Below are 19,238 nucleotides of genomic sequence, written 5' to 3'. Positions count from 1 at the left end.
GCTATGCTTTTACTGACGTATAACAAGTACTGACAATGCACATACACTGCAGTCTTCAGAAATGTCTTTTTAATTAATTGCCTAAAACAGACAGACCGCAACACCAGAAGGCAGGAAACTGGGAACAATAAAATTCCAATACTGACTTCCTCTTAGAAGGGCTTCCTTTAATCATTGGTGTCACAAGACCTATCTACTGCAAAGGTCCAATATTTCCCCTTACAAGACTTCCCCCACTCCCCCAAGGAGTATATAACTTTGACAGGACAGACATGCTCACCTCAGATGAAACTTTCCATTCCAGAAACTTGCCTTCCTGCTGAGTTGTTTTAGAAGATTTCAACAAAGGCATTCCCCCAGGCTTTTTTGAGAAAGAATGCCCTTTTTCACTTGCGTTGACAAATTTTAGTGACTTTTCCTCTCAAGAAGAGAAGCCCTCTCAGGCTAACTAGCAGGGACAGGAACCGCACCCTCCAGGAAGAGCAGTAGCAGATAGGAACATAATGGTTTTTTGTTTCTGAGAATACATCTTTTGCTGGTTTTGTGCAAGTGTCCCTATATTTGACTATATCGGGGATAAGAAACTCCTCAAATACGCACATCCCCACCAGCAACTTTTAGCAATGGTCCTTTGCAAGTTTCAGGTCAGGCTTCAAAAGGTCATTAACCACAATTACCATTCTCAGATGCTACCAATTACAGTGGTTAAGATCTGCTCTTTTGGAGCAAGAGCAGGGAAAAGATAGCTCCTGAGTCTCAGTGATCCTCTGCAGACCTTACACAGTATGAAGAAGTAGGCTGTGCAGTTCCAGAGCAGAGCAGACACAAAGGAATCCTACAGAAAGATGGGAAAAAAAAAAGCGGAAACAAAGCTTGGTGGACACCAGAAGATGGAGACTGAATGTTAGCACAGCTTAAGAAGCCGGAAAAATTATGAATGGCAATGAAAACATCAGACCCACAAGAGAACGATGGAGAGAGACCTGGAGTCAACAGGGACAAAGAACATGAGAAAGACTAAAAAGTGAGGAAATGAGACAATATGGACTGACAGGGGATGAGGATGGGATCTACTGAGAGAAGATTTAGGATGAGGGGGAAGACCATAGGCACAAGATTGAGCAGAGGAGAACGGAACTTTCTGAGTAAAAAGGCTTGAATGAGGAGCCTTAAATATAAAAAGAGGAGGCTAGGGGTACAAGTTCTAGAGAGGAGATAGGACAGACACTTCAACTAGCCCAGTAGGGGTGGTTTAAAGAGATGTCACATTTGGAGTGAAAGGGTAGAGGAACTCATTCATGTAAAACAAGTCACCCAGAATCTTGGAGTTCAAGCTTCCTGAAGTTCAGCCTCTGTCTGCATCAAGTATTTGTGAAATACACCGACAACATATGCTTCGCTTCCCTCTAGTTAATTTATATATGCCCATGACCTTTCACTGGTATTATTTTACTGATAGGAGTTCTTATATCAAATGGCTGAGATTCATCCAGTTCTCAATGGGCTAATACCACTATGAGTGTCTGTATAAGGTAACATGACAGATGCCTGCACTATAACAGTGCATTTGCATTATTCCTTCATTTTGCAAAGCTGAAACACAAATGTGGGTGTCTTTTTCTACACTTACAAGCATTTGTACAATTTACGAATAAGGGCTTCTGACTGCTATGGACCACAATATTGAAACATATTTTTATTATAAACTCATGGAAAAAACACAAAAAGTTATTTCAGTAACTGACTGCAATTGAAGTTCATGCTTATTCTAACTAAATTACTACTTGAAAAAGCCATGCTAGCTCCTGAAAACGAGAAGATCTGCAGGTTCTGCCCTGGCCAGTACACCTGTCAGTATGACACAAGCAGGAAGCAGAGATATCCGATTTCTCATCACAAACTTGCCCAAAACACGCTTCGAGCTGTACTAATTCAAATTTTTAATTATGCTTAACAGATCATCTGATAAAGCATGCCAAACAATGGAAAAGTTTGCTCTATCTTTGTTACAATGCTTGCCTGAGCAAGAATCACAACAGCATGCCTCAAAACATTCATAATTCAACTGTTCTTCCAGGTCACAGAAAAAGTGGCTGTACTGGCTAGAAAAGCAGTTGTTTTTAAAGCTTAACCTCAGGCAAAGGGAGCCAAATAACGCCTGTACAGCCTCCTCTCACCCACCCTGAGCCCATTAAATACTTCTTATCAGCAGTTAAAAAGAAAGATGAAGAAACTCAGCAGATCTCCAGTATCACCTAAAGATCATATAAACCATATCCCAGAAGTTGATTTCTACCTCTGTCTACCAACTTGGCACTGTTAAGATCAAAGACCACCCAGATAGTCAAGGCATTATAAGTTATGCCTTTTTAGTTTTTTATTTATTTATTAATGCCCTAACAGCATTAGATCAATAAAGGCATAAAAAAGGGTGAAATCCTGTTTTCCCCCATTCTCTCCATAGTCCTTTATGCCAAGCATAACTCTACATATTCCATGGATAACAGGCTAAAAGCACACTGCCCAACACTGTACTATGCTAGGCTGACTATTAATGAGCTGTCTTAGGATAAGACGAATAGTACCAGGATGCTGCATTCAGTTTCACACCATTCATGTTACTGGGTCATTTGTGTACAGCTGTGTATGTTCTTTACATTTGTCTACAGCTAATTCTGGAACTTGTTCCAGGCACACAGCGAACAAGCAGGTAATCAAGAATAGTGAGTATGGATTCACCAAAAGGAAGTTTACAGCATGATGACCTCTACAATAAAATGACTGGCTTGGCAGATGAGTAGAGACCAGTGGATATTGTCTACCTTGACTTCAGCAAGGCTTTTGTCTCCCATAAGATCCTTATAGACAAACTGATGAAGTATGGCTTGGATAAGTAGACAGTAAGGTTGATTGAAAACTGGCTGAACAGACAGGTCATGAGGGTGGTGATCAAAATCTAGTTTGGAGGCAAAATCTAGGCACAAAATCTAGTTGGAGGCAAGTTATCTAGTGGCATACCACAGGGAACAATGATGGGTCCAGTCTCATTTTATTCATTAATGATCTGGATGATGGGAAAGAGTGTGCATATATTAAAATAATTTAAAAAAAAAAAACAACAACACCCCCCCCCCCCCCAAAAAAAAAAGCCAAACCAAAACACACACACACACAAAAGAAATAAACCAAAACCACATGACTGTGCATCACAGACAAACATGCTTTGCTTTACACTGGAAATTTAGAGTGGATTCATGAACATGAGTTTCAACACCCTCTCAGCTGAAGTTCTAGAACCTGTTTTAAAGTGCTAGAAACAATGAGAACGTGTTCTACGTCCATTTCCGTTGTCTACAGAGAAGGCAGCATCAGCAAATCCCCACTACCGGGGAAAAAAAAAGCAATAGACTAGATCTGTACTGATAGCTCTCAGTTGGGGGTAGAGAGTGATTAAAATAGTACCTATTAATTTCTCCCTTTCTGTTCTTATGATGTTTCTTCAGCTTTTAGCGCTTTGTACCTGGGTAGCTTTGTTTTCTTCCTTCCTCACTCCCTCCACCAAAAAATCCCTCCCCAAAACAAAAAAAAAACCACCTCCCTACTATTTTTAGTCTCTGTACACAAGCTACTGCATTGCAGTCAAATGCAAAACTCACTAGAGAGTTCAAGTTCCAACCAATTTTGTACTCCCTTTAACTTTCCACTTCCTGGGTTTTCTCTCATTTCCTCATATTGTTTTCCCTCTAATTATTTTCTCTCTCTGGTTCATTTGCTTATGCTTTCCTCCATCACTTCTCCTCTTCACGTATCTCCTCAGTTCCCACACACTTCTGGGGCAGCAGTTGTCCTTCGACCTTTCCCCGGTTCCCCTTTTCCCATTCTCATCCCATTTCCTAACCAGCTGCCAAAATCTGACCCATGTTTATCTGGAAAATAAGACAGATCAAGCTGCTTCCCTTCATCTTAATTTGGCTCAGCACCAGCCTTCTGGCTGCCAAACTAAACGGCCTCAAGTCATAGAGGCCCAGATAATCAAATCCCATAAGGCTACAGCACAGCTACAGATGTGTGTGGAGTCTTTCCATTCTTCTCATAACCCCCACCCTGGGTTAGGTAAATCACTGCAGTATTGCTAAGGTAACTTGTAGAAAAAACAATCCTGAGAAACACATAAAATGGGCTCCTCCCTAATGTGCTTCCAGTCACACCTCCCTTCCCTGAAGCCAAGCAAAAAACATACTACACAGGCTGAAGTAGCTGGTTCCACATTGTCCTCAACCATCTGGGAAGGAGCTCCTTTGAAGCCCTTGGATCCTCAACACCTGCCTAAGAAAAGCACCGCTGTCAACCACTCCATCTCTCAAATAGGCTGCCTAATGCCACACAAAGCTTTCAAGATTCATTATTTACTAGTTGCTACATGAAATACGCTTGGGCATTTCACAAGTAAATTCCTCCAGTTCTTTCATAACCTGAAGTGCATTTGCCTCATTTAATCTACAAGTACAGTAGTGATGCCTAAGTTATTTCTAGTAAGCATTTATTGGCCTTCCTCATTGTAGACAGGATATCTGTTTTTAGGTCTTAATAATAGTTTTCAGGTTCTCAAGTTGTTCAGTTTACTGCATAGCAGGATGAGTAAGGGCTAAAATTTCTAAATCCGTGGAGGTCATACCTAGTGAGCAGTGACTGTGCTCAGAAGCTGGCTTGCTTCTGTAGTATATGGCAACCTTAAACACTCCAAAATGAAACTTAAGCAACAGCAGAATCTAGTGAAACAGCACCAGCTATAGAAACCAATGAAGTCTTGCAGAAAAAGCATTCTTTTTGAGAACTTTGGGGGGGGGGGCGTGGTGCTCATGTTTTGTCACAACATGCATTTTTGTTACCAAAGCCTGAGCACTTTTTCCCTGCTCGTTGCTTGGGGGACCAGACAGGTTGGAGCTGCAGGTGGATAGATCATCTCCAATTGACTGATACTTTCTTTTGCAGACAACCTCATACAGCTACCTAAAGACATATATTCTATAAGCAACACATTAAACTTGTGCCTCCAAAGAAATCCTTCCTTTGTACATAGACTTCCTTTAAGTACATAGACTACAAACAACAGACAAGGGACTTAATTGTCATCTTCAAAAACGCAAAAGAACATGACACTGATAGCACAGTTACAAGTACATGGAGTAAGAAGAACAACCCACAGAAGGACTCACCCATATTTTCCCCTGTACTAGGAAGGAGAAATGGAAAATACTGTTAGGCTGGGGATTGGACTAAAATCTCATTGCTGCTAATAAATGCTACACACATTTAATACTAATTCTGAATTGGTGATACTAATAAATAAAATATAATTCCTTCATATAACAAACAATAGCATTTGCCAGCAAATATGCATGCCATATTCAATACTACCTGCCAAGGGCATGGAGCTTGCAGGCAGCAGCTGTGAGCTGCACGAAAGGGAGGGAGAAAAAGGCAGGAAAAAACTTGCAAAGCTAGGATTTGGGGTGGGAGGGAAAGAATCAATAGAGTGAGACCCTTCAAATAAAGCATTTAAACAGGCAAAGAAGATGTCTCCTGTTTGCTTCTTGCTATACATTCTAGGAAACAGAAAACTGTACTTTATTTTTTTTGTTTGTAAATAAATGTTATTGCAAGGAGTTTAACACTCTGCTCAGCGCTGCTGTCAACTGTAGGATGGTTGGGTTTTTTATTTTGTTATTCATGAACACATAGTAACAGCTTAGATATACCTAATCAATTAAAAACTAGAAACACACGAGAACAATGTTACACTAATTTATTAAGACCAGCAGGTGCCAATTCCATTTTCAGGTCCATTTTTCCTGCTGTGAAATCAAAGAATGTAAAAATACCATTCTGGAAGATTTAACACCATCCTAACCAAGACTCCTACCTTGACAATGCTTTTTAGATCCTGCACATACATCCTTTCCGTCTCCAGAATCTCCTGGACAACTCTGTCTACATAGAGGAGCTTGGGACTGGTGGGCTCTGTGACCAGGGACATTGCACAGTTTTTGCTTGCTCCTTTTGGCTCTGCTTTCCTTGGCATGCTTAGCCTTTTTTCAAGGCTTTCTTCAGGATCCTCTTGCTCTGCAGAGTTTTTGCGCAGTTTGGAAAATCGCCTGGCTGGGACCAGTTCTAGCTTGATGGCACCTGCTTCTTTATCCTGGTTGAACAAGCCCAAGTGACTGTTTGAAACCAAGGTCATTCTGCTTCCAAAGGAGCAGTGGCTGTCCCTGGAGGAAGCAGAGGAGGAAGTGGAACTAAAGCTGACGGGACGGTCACTGTCCGACAGGTCCATGGTTTTTTTTTCACAGTAGCGGAAAGGTCTGTTCTCCTTGTGCAAATCTTCCCCTTTTGTCTTGGCGTCAAGGGCCTCTGTCACAGCTGGTAAATCATCAAGAGGTAAGTGGAAGTCATCTAAAAAATAGAGAGAAGATGGGGGTTTACTGTTGCTGCCCCACATAACATGAAATTTGACAACAGATACTTCTAAGGCTTTTTATGTGAAAACTGCCACAACCTTATTTTAACTTAAAGGCAACCAGAATAATGCGATTTGGGGGGCACTGTGGGTCTAATGATTTTTAGGTGGTGGGGAACCCCCACTGGGGGCTACAACAAAGGCACCACATGCCTCCTACTCATGTACGTCTCCGACATGTCCTTCTTGTGCCAGCGTGCTGGGCTTGGTGCTAGTGCATGCACTGCCCAGGCTCAGCATAGGAGAGAACTAAGACTCGAAGATTTTTCCCTAAGGTTAAGAAAAAAACATCTGTCAGAAGCAGTCCCTGTTATTTCCAAACTGAGCATTAACCCTGGTTTGGAGGCTTTGGAAAACTCTGGAATCTCACAGTGACACCAGACAATGTCTTTGATTTTTAATACTGTAAGGATGACAGTTAAACTAAACCTAAAAGCAGCTGCCAATTACCAGCCCTGTGGCTTGTAGAAAAACACTAAAACTGGAATGATTTCCCAATGAAAATAACGTAGTTTCTGGAAAAAAAAAAAAAGTAAAAATAAAAAAAAAATAAAGAGTTCCCGCAGGAAGGAGTGCTGCCAGTATTTTCTACTGGGAAAATAAGTCATTCTAAAACTGTTCAGTTTGAGACAGAACATTACCTCCTGCTGAACTGACCCAAAGCTGTTTGTCAGATCAGTGCAACAACAAAATAAGATGTCTGTCTTCCTGTCGGCATTTCAATTCTACTTCTTTTTCATTGCCAAAATGCCCTACAGGACACTGTCCATGATGCAATGCAGATTTCTTTCTGGCCAAGTTGTGTGTGATGCACCATGAGAATGTGCAAAAGTAGCTGCAGGTAAATTCAATACTCCAAGGTCTCATGTCAGTAAGAACACAGTCCACCCAAAACATCTTGCCTCAAACAGCTTTAAGAATCTAAAAATGTCCCATGAAAAAGGGAAACCTGGGGCAATTTAGGAAGAAAAGCAACACTGAAACTACCCACACAGTGGTAGCTTAGTCCTTATTTTACTCCAGCGACAACCTCATTTTTCAAAAGTCATACTGGCAATTACAGCTCCAGACAGCAGTTTCGGTAAAGAAACCATAAAGCCAGTAAGCTGCAAATTGAACCCGCCCAGCCTTTAAGGTGGCCCTTCTTAACCTGAGGCAGACTTGCCATGCAATTACAAGCAGAAGCCTCCTGGCCCCTGCTCCTGCTGCAGTTGATCAGGATGGGGGAACATTTCATTCAAATCAGAAAGCCACACTCTCATTTTTCAAAATAAATCCAAAGCAAACAACAACAAAAAAAAGCGTTTGATTTATTTGACTGTGCTGAATGCGTAAGATTTTATTTGCACATGGGTAATTAATACTGCTATTTCAGTGATGATAGTATTAACTTTTTGTTAAAGGAAAGCATTGCCCTCAAGGTAACACATGGAATTACACTGAAAGTAATTTGCTCATTACATGGGTCAGAAATTGGCCATTAGATTAAAAATCTAATTTGGCACCTCTGTAACCCAAGTTTTACCTTTAAGTCTGAAAATCTATAGCCTTTCTTTGTGACAGTTTCTTCTGGTTTTGCCGTATAAAAGCAAATTTTCTTACCGTTCTGTAAAAAACTACATCATACACAACTCCAAAATAAAATATAAAGCAATAAATCAGGAAAATATTTAAAACTGGAGAGCACAGTGAAGCTCTCTCGTTTCTAAATGGGTACGGACAAAGATGTTTGCCTTTCTGTTGTTCATGATAAGAAAGCATGCAGTTTTGATAAGGAAGAATGTATTTTCGTTACCAGCTTTGGATCATTTTTCATGTTCAGTTAGAAAGCACAATGTTGCTGTGCAGATAGATGTAAACCCCCTTGAAAAAATGCACAGGATAAGCAAGATAACAGGGATATCCTTCCACTAACTCACTCCAAGATATTTTATTAAAATTACATGACAAAGAAACATCTGATTAGCCACATTTACGAGGGAAATAAAGAGTTCCTGTGACATTCCATTATTCCATGCTCCTTTCTCCCCACTTCACTGATATGCGGTCTGCCTCTTAGATAACCTGAAGGCATTGGTATGTAATGTTTGCTTCACAAACTTTGCCAGGTTCATTAATACAAAACCCAAACAAATCACAGTTCAGGTCAACTAAATTGGAGTCAGAATAAATGTTATAAGCAGATTTTTCATAAGACATACTTGGAGCCAGAAGCATTTAGAAATTTTTACATGTCTTAGAAAAATAAAACAAACGAAACCCCTTATTTTCTTGTTTAATAGCAATGTCACTGCTTACAAAAAAAAACAACAATCAGGATTAGTTGTAATAGTTAAAATGGGTTTGGTCTTTAACACCTGTATTCCCACTGACCTTGGTGAACCCCAGGCACCTGCCAGGCATGGTTAATTAATTGCATGCAACATGTTTAACTCAAGTTCCTCCATTTTTTATACAAATGACAATTCCTGTATGTTTCTACATAGACTACACCAGACAAACTATGGCTACTTGAAAAAGCCTTGGTCCTTTGTGCTCAAAGCTTCATCCTGATTGCTAGCCTCAAAAGTTACGTTTTGCTTCATTCTTATTTCTTCTTCAATTAGATGTAAATCAGTCATTTGGCTTCTCTGTGGAGAGTTTTTGCTAAAATTTTACCCACTGCATCTCCTACCAGCAAAACCTATTTTTTGAGGGTGCACGCAGATGGCAGGCATTGCTCCTGCAGAGCAGCAGCAAGGCATCAACACAGCTGATGAACCCAGCAGAAAGGCAGGATGCGCATGGCAGGGGATGTCAGTGTGGCACGAAGCCAGGAAGCAGCTTCCTTTCCTCAGCTGGCGAGTCCTCTTACCAGCACTGTGCACCCTGCCCATGAAAGTCAGGGCTTGGGCACCAGTCCTGGCTCTGCCCAGCTCTCAGTATCTGCCTCAGCTACAGATAGCTGTTGCAAACCTATAGCCCTTCCCAGTAATACAGGATCTTTGAATCTTCCAAGGCTTCACAGGTTATCTTCACAAACACCTCTAAGACTAGGCAGCATTACCCCTACTGTATGTTAGGGTGGGTATTTTAGATGATTTCTGCAGTCACAAGTCTATCAGGACAGGCAGCAGCTGAATCCAGTTCATTGCTCCAGCCACGTGCACATCTCCCTTGCTCTAGTCAGGGTCTGCATTTGGCTTTTCAGAGCTCCGGTGAATTTTTACTGCAAAGTAACTTCACTCTCACACCATGTGCCTGAGAACTGTACCAACTGCCTGATGTAAAATTCACAAGTGAATTAATGAGAGTGAGGGGAGAGGAGAAAGAGACTCCCCCGAGACTGCTCTCTGTGTATCTTAAGTGATCCCATGCCTTTGCGAACCCTGTAACCTCTTAGAACCTGCTGCCTTTGATACAAACTTACTATGAAAAGGAAGTTCTTTTCTCCCATACTCTGTGGGACAAGCCCCCTCCACGCCAGCCCCGATTTCAGCAGCAGCACCACCAGCAGGTAGGTGCATTCACCCGAACTCAGGCTGCAAAACTGCGTGTAGCTGTAGGTACCCCTAGACCCTTGCAGAAGCACACACTCTGAGCAAGTCTTGAATGCGCTGACCCACGCCTGGCCTGGTTCACTGCTTTTTTTGTTCGGCATTGTTTTGTTTACTGAGCCTTTTCAGTGATGAACCAAAATAACATTGAGAACTTTTGTGAGCTGTGAATAACGGTATTTAACTCAGTCGGGGGGGAGGGGGGGGATGGGGGGTGGGTAGAGACACCAACTTAAATTTGCATACTTTAATTAAGGAATAACAGTCATTATTTGTTAGTTCAGCACTGAAATGAGGATAATTACTACTTGTCCCTACTCACAAGGAAACACGCTCCCCAAACAAGGTCGTTTCTTGTTTGTGCCTTTGCATGAATTCAGTCAGCCTTTTCTCCCCAGCCCCTACAAACATCCCTTCTCGCTCCTGCTTCCCATCACACACACACACGCACATGCTGGCATGGCACAACTCCAGAGTGCTCCCCAGGAAGAACACCAACACATCCTTACTCCACACCGGTGCAAGGGCAAAAAAACCCCACATTTCACAACAGGCACCTAATACTAGTTGTAACATTGAAGGCACACACAAAGCAACTATCTTGGCTCCTGTTTCCTTTGTGCAATCATAAACAAGTTCTCACCAAAAAATGCATACGCTTCTTCTATCACTTGCTTTTCTTTAATACCTCCTTCCTGTAACTACATTTGTGGTAATGATAAATAGTTTTCCATTATCTCTGCAGCTTTGGCTACTCTAGAAGATTATCACACAATAAGAGATAAAGTGCTTTAAGTCAATTTTATATTTAAATACAAAGTTCCCCAAGCCCTATCTAAATATAGGTGCCTATTTCTCCAAGTTGTTTACTGCTCATGACATTTTAAGACGTGCTGCATGACTAAAAACTCACAAATCAGTTTCTACTCCTAATTAGTATTGTTGTTGCCTTTCTCCTGGTATGAAAGGAGCACCTCAGATGTTATCTACAAAACATATGAGTAAGTCAACAAAGTCAGCCTTACCAGAAATTACAGGCTTCACATCCTCTGGAAGTTTAGCTACATGAAAATAATGAGACTACAAGAAATCTTTCCTGCATTTTCCTTGAGATATTTTCCTATTTCAAATAAAGCATTCATACTGGGAACAAAATTAAGCAAGACTGTTTAGAACAATTTCTACATTCAGTATCAAATTCAAATGTTATTCAGCTGCCTGAATGAGCAAGATTAAAATACATTTGCTACAAGAATCCCAACATCTGAAATACACTCCCCATGTCCTCTGCTCTGAATATCATCCAAGTGAAGGTCAGCAGATTGTTTTATTACTAAATCTTGCATATGAATGCATATAATTTCTAAAACGAACAGCCTCTGTGAACAAAACCATGTTAGAGAGCTACAATATTTGCAGGATTAGATCTCTAGTTTGAGCTGTCACAAGCAATATGCTGCCAAGTACGTTAACTGAACTTTGAGCAACAAAAAATCCCATTTATTAGAAATCTTACAATGAGGGGAAAAAAGTCACCAATTAATGTGCCTCTGTCAAATTTCTGTCCTCCTGTGTTCCCTCCCTCCTCCCCCCCCCCCCAATATTTAAAGCAGAATAGCCTCTGTCACAACCAAGCAGGCTAATGTACAAGAACATTATTACAAGGGAAAATCCTCTGCGACAGTATCTCACCACTGAGGAATGTCTCTGGCTCCTCACACCCAGGACGAACAAGTCCTCTCTATTTTTCCAGTCCTCTCCAAGCAACTCGCAACCTACCTGTGCGGCAGAGGAGAGGCGCAGGCTCTGCCTTCAGCTGTTCCCGAATTACCTCATTGGGCACTCAGGTAAAATGAGAAGCTCTTACTAGTCTGTACAGCTCCTTAGCCAGAAATATTGCATGAGTCAGCTTTTATCTATCAAAACCCTAAACACAAAGGCTTTACAGAAACCTGATTCACAACTTTCTCACCGCCTTTTTCCCAGTGCACGGACAGTCTTCGGCATCGCTAAGAGCCTTAAATGAAACATGACATCATGCAATTCAGGAACAGGACAATGGGCATCACTGTGGTAACTTTCAAATGCACGCTTCAATGAGTAACACCCACTAACTTCCATTTTTCCAGGCACAACGTTGAGAAAACATCAAATAGAGCCCCCACTTCCACAGCATTTATTACGCTTTGTTCCTTGATTTGCAAACAATATGGATAAGCATGTAAAGCAAATAAATCACCTGCTGGTATTGTGAAATTGCTGTGTTTATGTTAGAAACTGCCATGAACCTGTAATGCAATAGGATGATCCTTGGCAATAGGACCAGTCTGGACTCTGTTCTGCCCTAACACAAACAGGATTAGGCTTTTGCAGGGTGCTTTCAAAGCTTCAGTATTTTGTTGTTATTGTAGGGTTTTTTTAAGAGAGAGAAGAAAATGTGAAACCATCAAGTGCTCTGTGATAAATCACAGTGAAGAAAAGGAAAAGGAAAAAGAAAAAAGAGTGTTGTGGGGAAGGGGACAGAAGAGAAAGAGAGAGAAGAGGAACAAAGATGAAGAAACAGAGAGAAGGAAAAAAATTAATATAGACTAACTGGTGGGAAAGCTGATGGCTCTCTTGGCCTATGGAGGGTGTGGTGGCATTTCTATCTTGGGGCTGGTAGGCAAAAGAAGTCAAAAGAGTTTGCAGCTGCTGACACCACCTTCCAGGTGGGCTCTCACAGCTGTGTCCTCAAACCTAGCACACAAAGAGATGCTCTATCTTTAAAATCGTACTTGAAATTCACTCCCTCTCCTTGCATGTAACATGGTCTCAGCTTCATTCTGAGTTTTCCTAAAAAGTTTAGTCCTTGAACAACGCCTTTCACCTGGAAACTGGATGCAGAAAAGGGAAGTGAAAACAGCCTTGAGACCATTCATAAAACTGTGAAACACTTTGATCTGAATGTCAAGGCTGTCGGGGTGAAAGTCCCTCTTACCCAGGCTAAAAGATCAGGTGTTTACAACCTGTTGTCATGCTGCCTTGTCTTAGATCATTGATACGTGCTCTTTCACATACATTCTCCAGTAATTTTTGAGGCTTGCTATGTTTGGTTGGTTTTTTATACTTAGATATTTGTTAATACTTCAGACAGAGACACCATGTATCTGTAAGTCCTGGGTACACTCAGGCACAGCATGGCTGACACATGTTCCAGTGTCCTAGGTGTATAACACAGTGCAGCACTCAAGTACTCAATCAAAAAACCTGAATGTGACCAATGTACCATATATTTGCTATGCTCCACATTCACACATATTTCTGTCAGGAGCTAATGATTCATTCCCCTTGACCTCTACTTCCTCACACCTTGTGCCCACCTTGCTTACGGAGCTTTTATAACCTCTGAGAGAAGTTTTAACTAACTCCTGAGCAGACCCGTAGAGCATTAACCAGCCATAGGGCACTGCTTGTTCACTTCTGTGAAATCCTATGATACACAAATACTGCCATCAGTTTTGTCATTTAGAAATGACAAGCCTTCTGAACTCTCAAATCCAGTCTGGTGTCTGACACAGGGGCAGCCAGTGGCAGAGAACTTCATACATCTGCTTTAGGAGGCTAGGTATAAAAGCAAGGGCTGCAGCGACGCATCATGAGCTTTAGCAGCTGGTGTGAACCAGCACAGTGAGCTTTCATGAGTATTGCTGTGGGTGGAGGGGAGAGGGGAACAGAGCTGAGCTCCTTGCTCTGCCTTGCTGTTCCATCATTGCACATCCACATTTGACCTCACTTCTCTCTTACATCCCCATGTATCGGCCAGTAGAAGTTTACCCCGTACATGAGGATTTCCCCAAGAACAATCCTTCACCCTCCATCACTTTAAGCACGCATAGCACTGAGAGTTGTCAGTACAGGGGTTTAGAAACTCAAGCATGTTTGTTTTACTGTCTAATGTGCATCGTCAATGAAACAATATACGCGTGCCAGAAAAGTCATGGGGTTGTCCTGTTTCTCATTTTCTAGCCTTTCACATCCCAAGTTTAGCTTTTGTTTATTTGCATTGTCTTTTAGGAGCTGCATCCCTCTCTTTGCCCCATCTCCTGCTCCCTTCCCATTGTATGCACAGAGCCAATATGACCCCGTTATTAATGCCTTAAGATTAGGAGTTCAGAGTGTGACCTGTTTTATTTTGGAATAAAGCCTGTATTGTTTTAAATTTGAAAAATAAGTGGAGTTTACAGAGGTTAGGAATTATGTTATTCTGTAATTCCCAACTGGCCGAGGATTTACTGAAGAAGTAAGTTTTCCTCAGCAAAATTTTTTAAAAAAAAGGGCAACAAAAAAACCCAACCCCTACCCCACTCCCCTCTCCCCCCTCCCCCCCCCCAAAAAAAAAACAAACCCAAAACAAAACAAAACAGAACAACAACAACAACAAAAAAAAACACCAAAAAACCAAAACCAGAAAAAGTATAAGTCAACCACAGGGTACACTGAGACTTAAGGACACACTGACATCTTCACTGAAAGTGCAATGTAATGTATTAATAACTCTCTGCAATGCAGTAGCTAATCTGTATACAGTACTGCAGAGACACCTAACAAAAGGAACAAGCCATCACATGCTGCTGATGTACTGCAACACAAATAGAGCATATGGATCTAGTGCTCCACTTATAGGCCTTTTAAAAGAATTGGTTTTCATCTCCTTGTGAATTTTGAAGGTTTGCTTCTCTCCTGTTTTAAGAAAGATGGCCTTATTCTGTTCTGTTCGCAATCAGAGCAAGGGAAAATTCAGCAAGGGCATGTTGATGTGAACACACATCAGAGGAATAATACCCTAGATAACAATGCAGTCAAAGATTTTACACTCTTTTCTCCCCAGCCCACGTTGACGTTTAGTGAAGAAGAATAAAAATAAGGGTTCAACATGATGCTGCTTGAATGTTTTAGTATTTTTACATTCAAACTTCAGTGCTGGCACTCAAATTAAATTCCACACAGAGTCTTCTTTCTGCCCAGCACTATACAGAATCAGGTCTTGCTGCTGGCACACTACTAGTGTCTTTCCATCCTACACTACATCACTGTAAAAGTGCTTGGACATCAGGTCTGGTTTCTGCTTCTTCCTGGATTTGTCTACTGCTCCAAGCACACATCCCATCATGCCAACATACTACTGCTAAGGCAAGTTTTCAGCTTCACCTAATCTGGCTAAAATTACTGCTGAAGTTTACAGCCTTTCAAAGCCCATTGCAGCACAAGCACACTGAAGGTCTTGGCTAGGCATCTCCAACACAGTTCAAGATGCTTGCTGTTTTACAGGACATTAGGATCTTTTTAAGATTGAAAAATATTAATGGTCTCATAGCTATCAATGTAAGGTAGCAAAATAAACTTAGAGAGGGAAACATGTTTCAGTAGAGGGAAACATATCATCTAGGAATCATTCTTACCAGTTACAGTAATAAAACTTGTGTGACCACAAAGAAGGTACCTTTGTACAACTAGTATCTTCCAATTTAAAAAGAATTTGTAGCTACAATATCTAGCACAAGGAGATTAATTCTTTTAAATTCATTTTAACAGTCTGTTGTTCACTTCTGCCACTGAATTTTCCATTGACTTTCAAACCTTCCCAGTGAAAATCCTGCCTGAAAAAAACCCACATTTTGTAAAAGCCAGTTCTCTGGAATAGCTGACTTTGTTGGATGCCAAATACAAGTGAGTTTCAGAAGTTCTAAAGAATTGATGTGTTATTTTAAATCCAGCTAAATGATTTCTCCTGCTTGCTTTTAAACTGGAAACACTTACTGGAACCTCCTCTGCACTTCAGGAAAGTTTAGCAACTAGAATTTTGAAACAGAACTGAAATAGTAACACCAGACTCATACTACCAGATGTTAGCATTTAAAAGCTGCAGAAAGTAGTATTTACATCCTGGGGAGAAGAATCCTTCAGTTCCACCCAGGTTGGAACTAAGACATATTGATCACCTGGCTTCATTGCACACTGGCTCTGGCATTTCAAGTCATCATTCGTTTTCATATGCCCACTCCACTAAAAGGGAATAGTAGGTGTTATTTTTAAGGTGGCATTATAACAGTAAGCTAACAACTCTTTCAGAATTCCAGTTCAATAGGAAGCTATTCAATAAGAGTTAAAGGACTCAGGAAATTACTGCAACAGATTTCTGCAGCATACAATAATTAGCGTTTTGAAATCTCACAGCACTTTGAATGAAAATAAGCAAAAAGAAGCCAAGCAGGTTTTCAAGTTTAAAGCAGTACAACGTATCACAGCTCTTCTCAATGTGCTGTTTACATAGTGGAGTAGAGAATTTTACAAAAATACAGTCAAGACAACCAAGACTGCTAAATGGTGACAAAATGACTGGTCACAGCAAAAAATCAAGGAGTCTTATTGCTGTGAAATAAAATAGACGTGAAAAAAACAGTCATCCTAAATCTTCTTTTTTCATTTTCTATTGATGATTCTATCATTTCCCAGCTCCCATTTAACTTGATTTTGGTCTGTCTCTACCACTCCCTTCCCTTCCTTGTCATTAAGCTTTAAGGTATCTCTGTGAAAGCCACTCCAATAGAATCACATTTGTGATGAAGTGGCTTCACAATGCTTTCAGTTGCTTTAAGGCCTTTCTGCAGTGTGTGCAATACTTCCTACTACTTTTAGCTGTTATTTCATGAAGACAAACCACTGAGAACAAAATTCCTGTCTCAAACAAGCAATGCTTTCCTTAGAGCTTCTGTAGGCAAGAAGCAAAGCAGGAACTGAGATTGAGATCACTGCCGTGTTTCTGTACAGAGCATTGTAGCCTCTGCACCCACAAACAGGTGGTGTTAATGCCTGCAACACTTATCAACAGACATATCGGTATTCCAAATTAACGGTGCCAAGAGTCACACTTCAGAAGCTACAGGGCAAGAAGCAAATAGATTAGAGGTTTGGACTTGCCTATGGTGAACATTTGGTGCATAATTCACAGCAACCGACTTCCTGAGTCATAAGCCTTTCTCTGCTCTTTCTTCTTATGTCATGGTTTAACCGTCAGCTAAAACCAGGACATCTTATAAGAATAATTACATGCTTAATTCAAACCAGAAGGACAGTCATTTTATCAAATCTCTATATATTGTTATATATATTGCAGAGCCCCTATATCTTCTTTACCAACAGCTACAGAAAAATAACCCCATGGACTTAAAAATATTAAAATGCTCTACCATGCCCATTCAGAGGTATTTTAATTTAATTTTATACACAAATGACACCCTACAAATAGTCAGTGAAAAGAGATTTTCAAATTTCTACTGACCATTGGATGCATTATCCAATCTTTTGAAGTAAAAAAATCCCAACAAACACGAACAAGTAAGGGGCATGAAAACTCATTCGTATAAATATACCATTATATGTTTTACAGCAAGATAGGAGAAAGATTAATACTCAGGAAAAACAGCAGATAACAACTGTGTGCTGCCATCCTTCTGCTTTTCTGACCTTTACAGTCAGTACCATATTACTTCTCTTTTGCAGCCTTCAAACGCTGTTACATTGGCCAGTTTTCAGACTGATTGTTAACTGTAATAAACAACAGCTAAATCCATTCATGTGGCCGAAACAAGCGCTGGTATTCAGTAAACAACTCAGATGAGCTTTCTCAGTGTTTAGATCAGAGACAGGAAAACAGAAACTTCGACCCTTATTTAAATCCTGTTAGCACAGCAAAGGGAGTTATTTTTCTTAGATTTTCTTTCATGCTGGGTCTTTCTTCCAGATAGGGACATTCAATCCCACCATTATTCTTGTTTGGGTTTTCCACTTGTTTTCTGTGAGAAAGGAGTAGCAAATCCCTCCTTATTTAAATATTAGAGCTGGGATCAAATCAAATTATCAAATCCAAAACATACAGCCTGGACTTAGAGAAACTTAGCCACAAAGTAAAATACTATGGTCAAATATGAGTGAAGGTGGGGGCTGAGGAGGGCAGGATGTATTAACTCTGTGGTGGAACTGCAGGGTTTTCCAAACAAGTCATGCTAGAAAACTCCTTTTGTTGTTCCTGTTTTTAGAGAGAACAACAGAGGTTTCTCAACTCCATACCCTACACACACCAGATCTTACAAGGTAATTTGGTGCATGGTTTAGCATTTAAGGGCCATTCTCACAACTTACCCAGAGTCTTGGTTTATTTTTAAGACACATCACATACTAAACCATTTATTTTCTTTCAAACCTGCAATCAAATTAAGAACATCAAGCTGTAAATCCTCAGCTAACTTGTCTTGTGTTATGCACATGGTTTTCCTTAAATTCAAATGTTGCCTTCCAGCTTCCCCCAGAGAAAGAGTTCCCTTAACATTCAACCATGAAACTCATCTGACAAAGAGGCGAGGGGAAAAAAAATCCTTCCCCTCTCTTTTCTTCTCCCATGGGCACACTGCTGAGCTTTAAGATCCCTGCAGGGGATTCACCACCTACAAGCATGAAGCTGATACAGCAAAAGAGCAGGGAGGAATAGCTAACTGCCCCTAGGCTTCTTCTAGCCCTGTTACAAGGAGGCTATAAGATGAAAATCAGTTTGCCTTGGTCTGCCCTGACATCCCAAGAGCTCCGGGACTTTTCACGGTTGAACAATGATGCACATTCACTATTGAGCTCTGAGGCACAGAGACACACTGAGAGGCCATTACATTGGTATTATTCCACTACGTTCAGCCTGTTACCACAGCTATTAGCTGGCGTGCTCACTTTTCAAATCCCCATCTCTTTGGAAACCCTGACTACCATTATTTTATTACAAAGAGGCACAGGTTAAAAGATGCTTGGCTAGGCATTTTACTACTCTCCTACCTACAACGTATTAGTCGTGTAGGCAGAATTTCAGTAACAGGCATCTCACTTATACAGTTATATAGAAATTCTATTGCTATCGGAATGTTTTATTAACAAAGACTTTGGTAAAAGATCTGTGAAGTTTGTGTAATTTGAATCAGTAACAGAATGCAAACAGATGATCGGCCATAACTATTTAGTAAGATACTTGAACTGAATCAGGGCATGCAAATAATTTCATTAACTATATTCAGCAAAACAGAAAGGAGCTCTCTTTCATGTCATTTTTCTTCTTTTGCATCAATTTCTATATACAGCTTTAGATTACATCAGTTACACTTATTTCT

The 19,238-nt window shown here is 40.7% G+C and overlaps 1 protein-coding gene across 6 annotated transcripts in view; it reads right to left on the bottom strand.

The window, feature by feature from the left end:
• Positions 1-19,238, bottom strand: part of PLEKHG1 (pleckstrin homology and RhoGEF domain containing G1) — a 137,112-nt gene that overhangs the window by 43,978 nt on the left and 73,896 nt on the right. For 5 of the 6 annotated variants that reach the window (XM_062641737.1, XM_062641736.1, XM_062641738.1 and 2 more), the window contains one exon: positions 5,924-6,453. In XM_062641737.1, coding sequence (XP_062497721.1) covers positions 5,924-6,453 — 530 coding nt within the window. Of the gene's footprint in view, positions 1-5,923; positions 6,454-11,832; positions 11,855-19,238 lie in introns of those variants that run through there. The other variant, XM_062641739.1, reaches the window with a different exon arrangement.

Source organism: Pezoporus occidentalis, unplaced genomic scaffold, assembly GCF_034315485.1.
Source record: "Pezoporus occidentalis ecotype Australia unplaced genomic scaffold, CSIRO_AGI_Poc_V1 ctg7, whole genome shotgun sequence".
Taxonomy (NCBI): Eukaryota; Metazoa; Chordata; class Aves; order Psittaciformes; family Psittacidae; genus Pezoporus; species Pezoporus occidentalis.
Note: the sequence above shows the minus strand (reverse complement) of the source record. Positions and strands in the feature narration are given on the sequence as shown.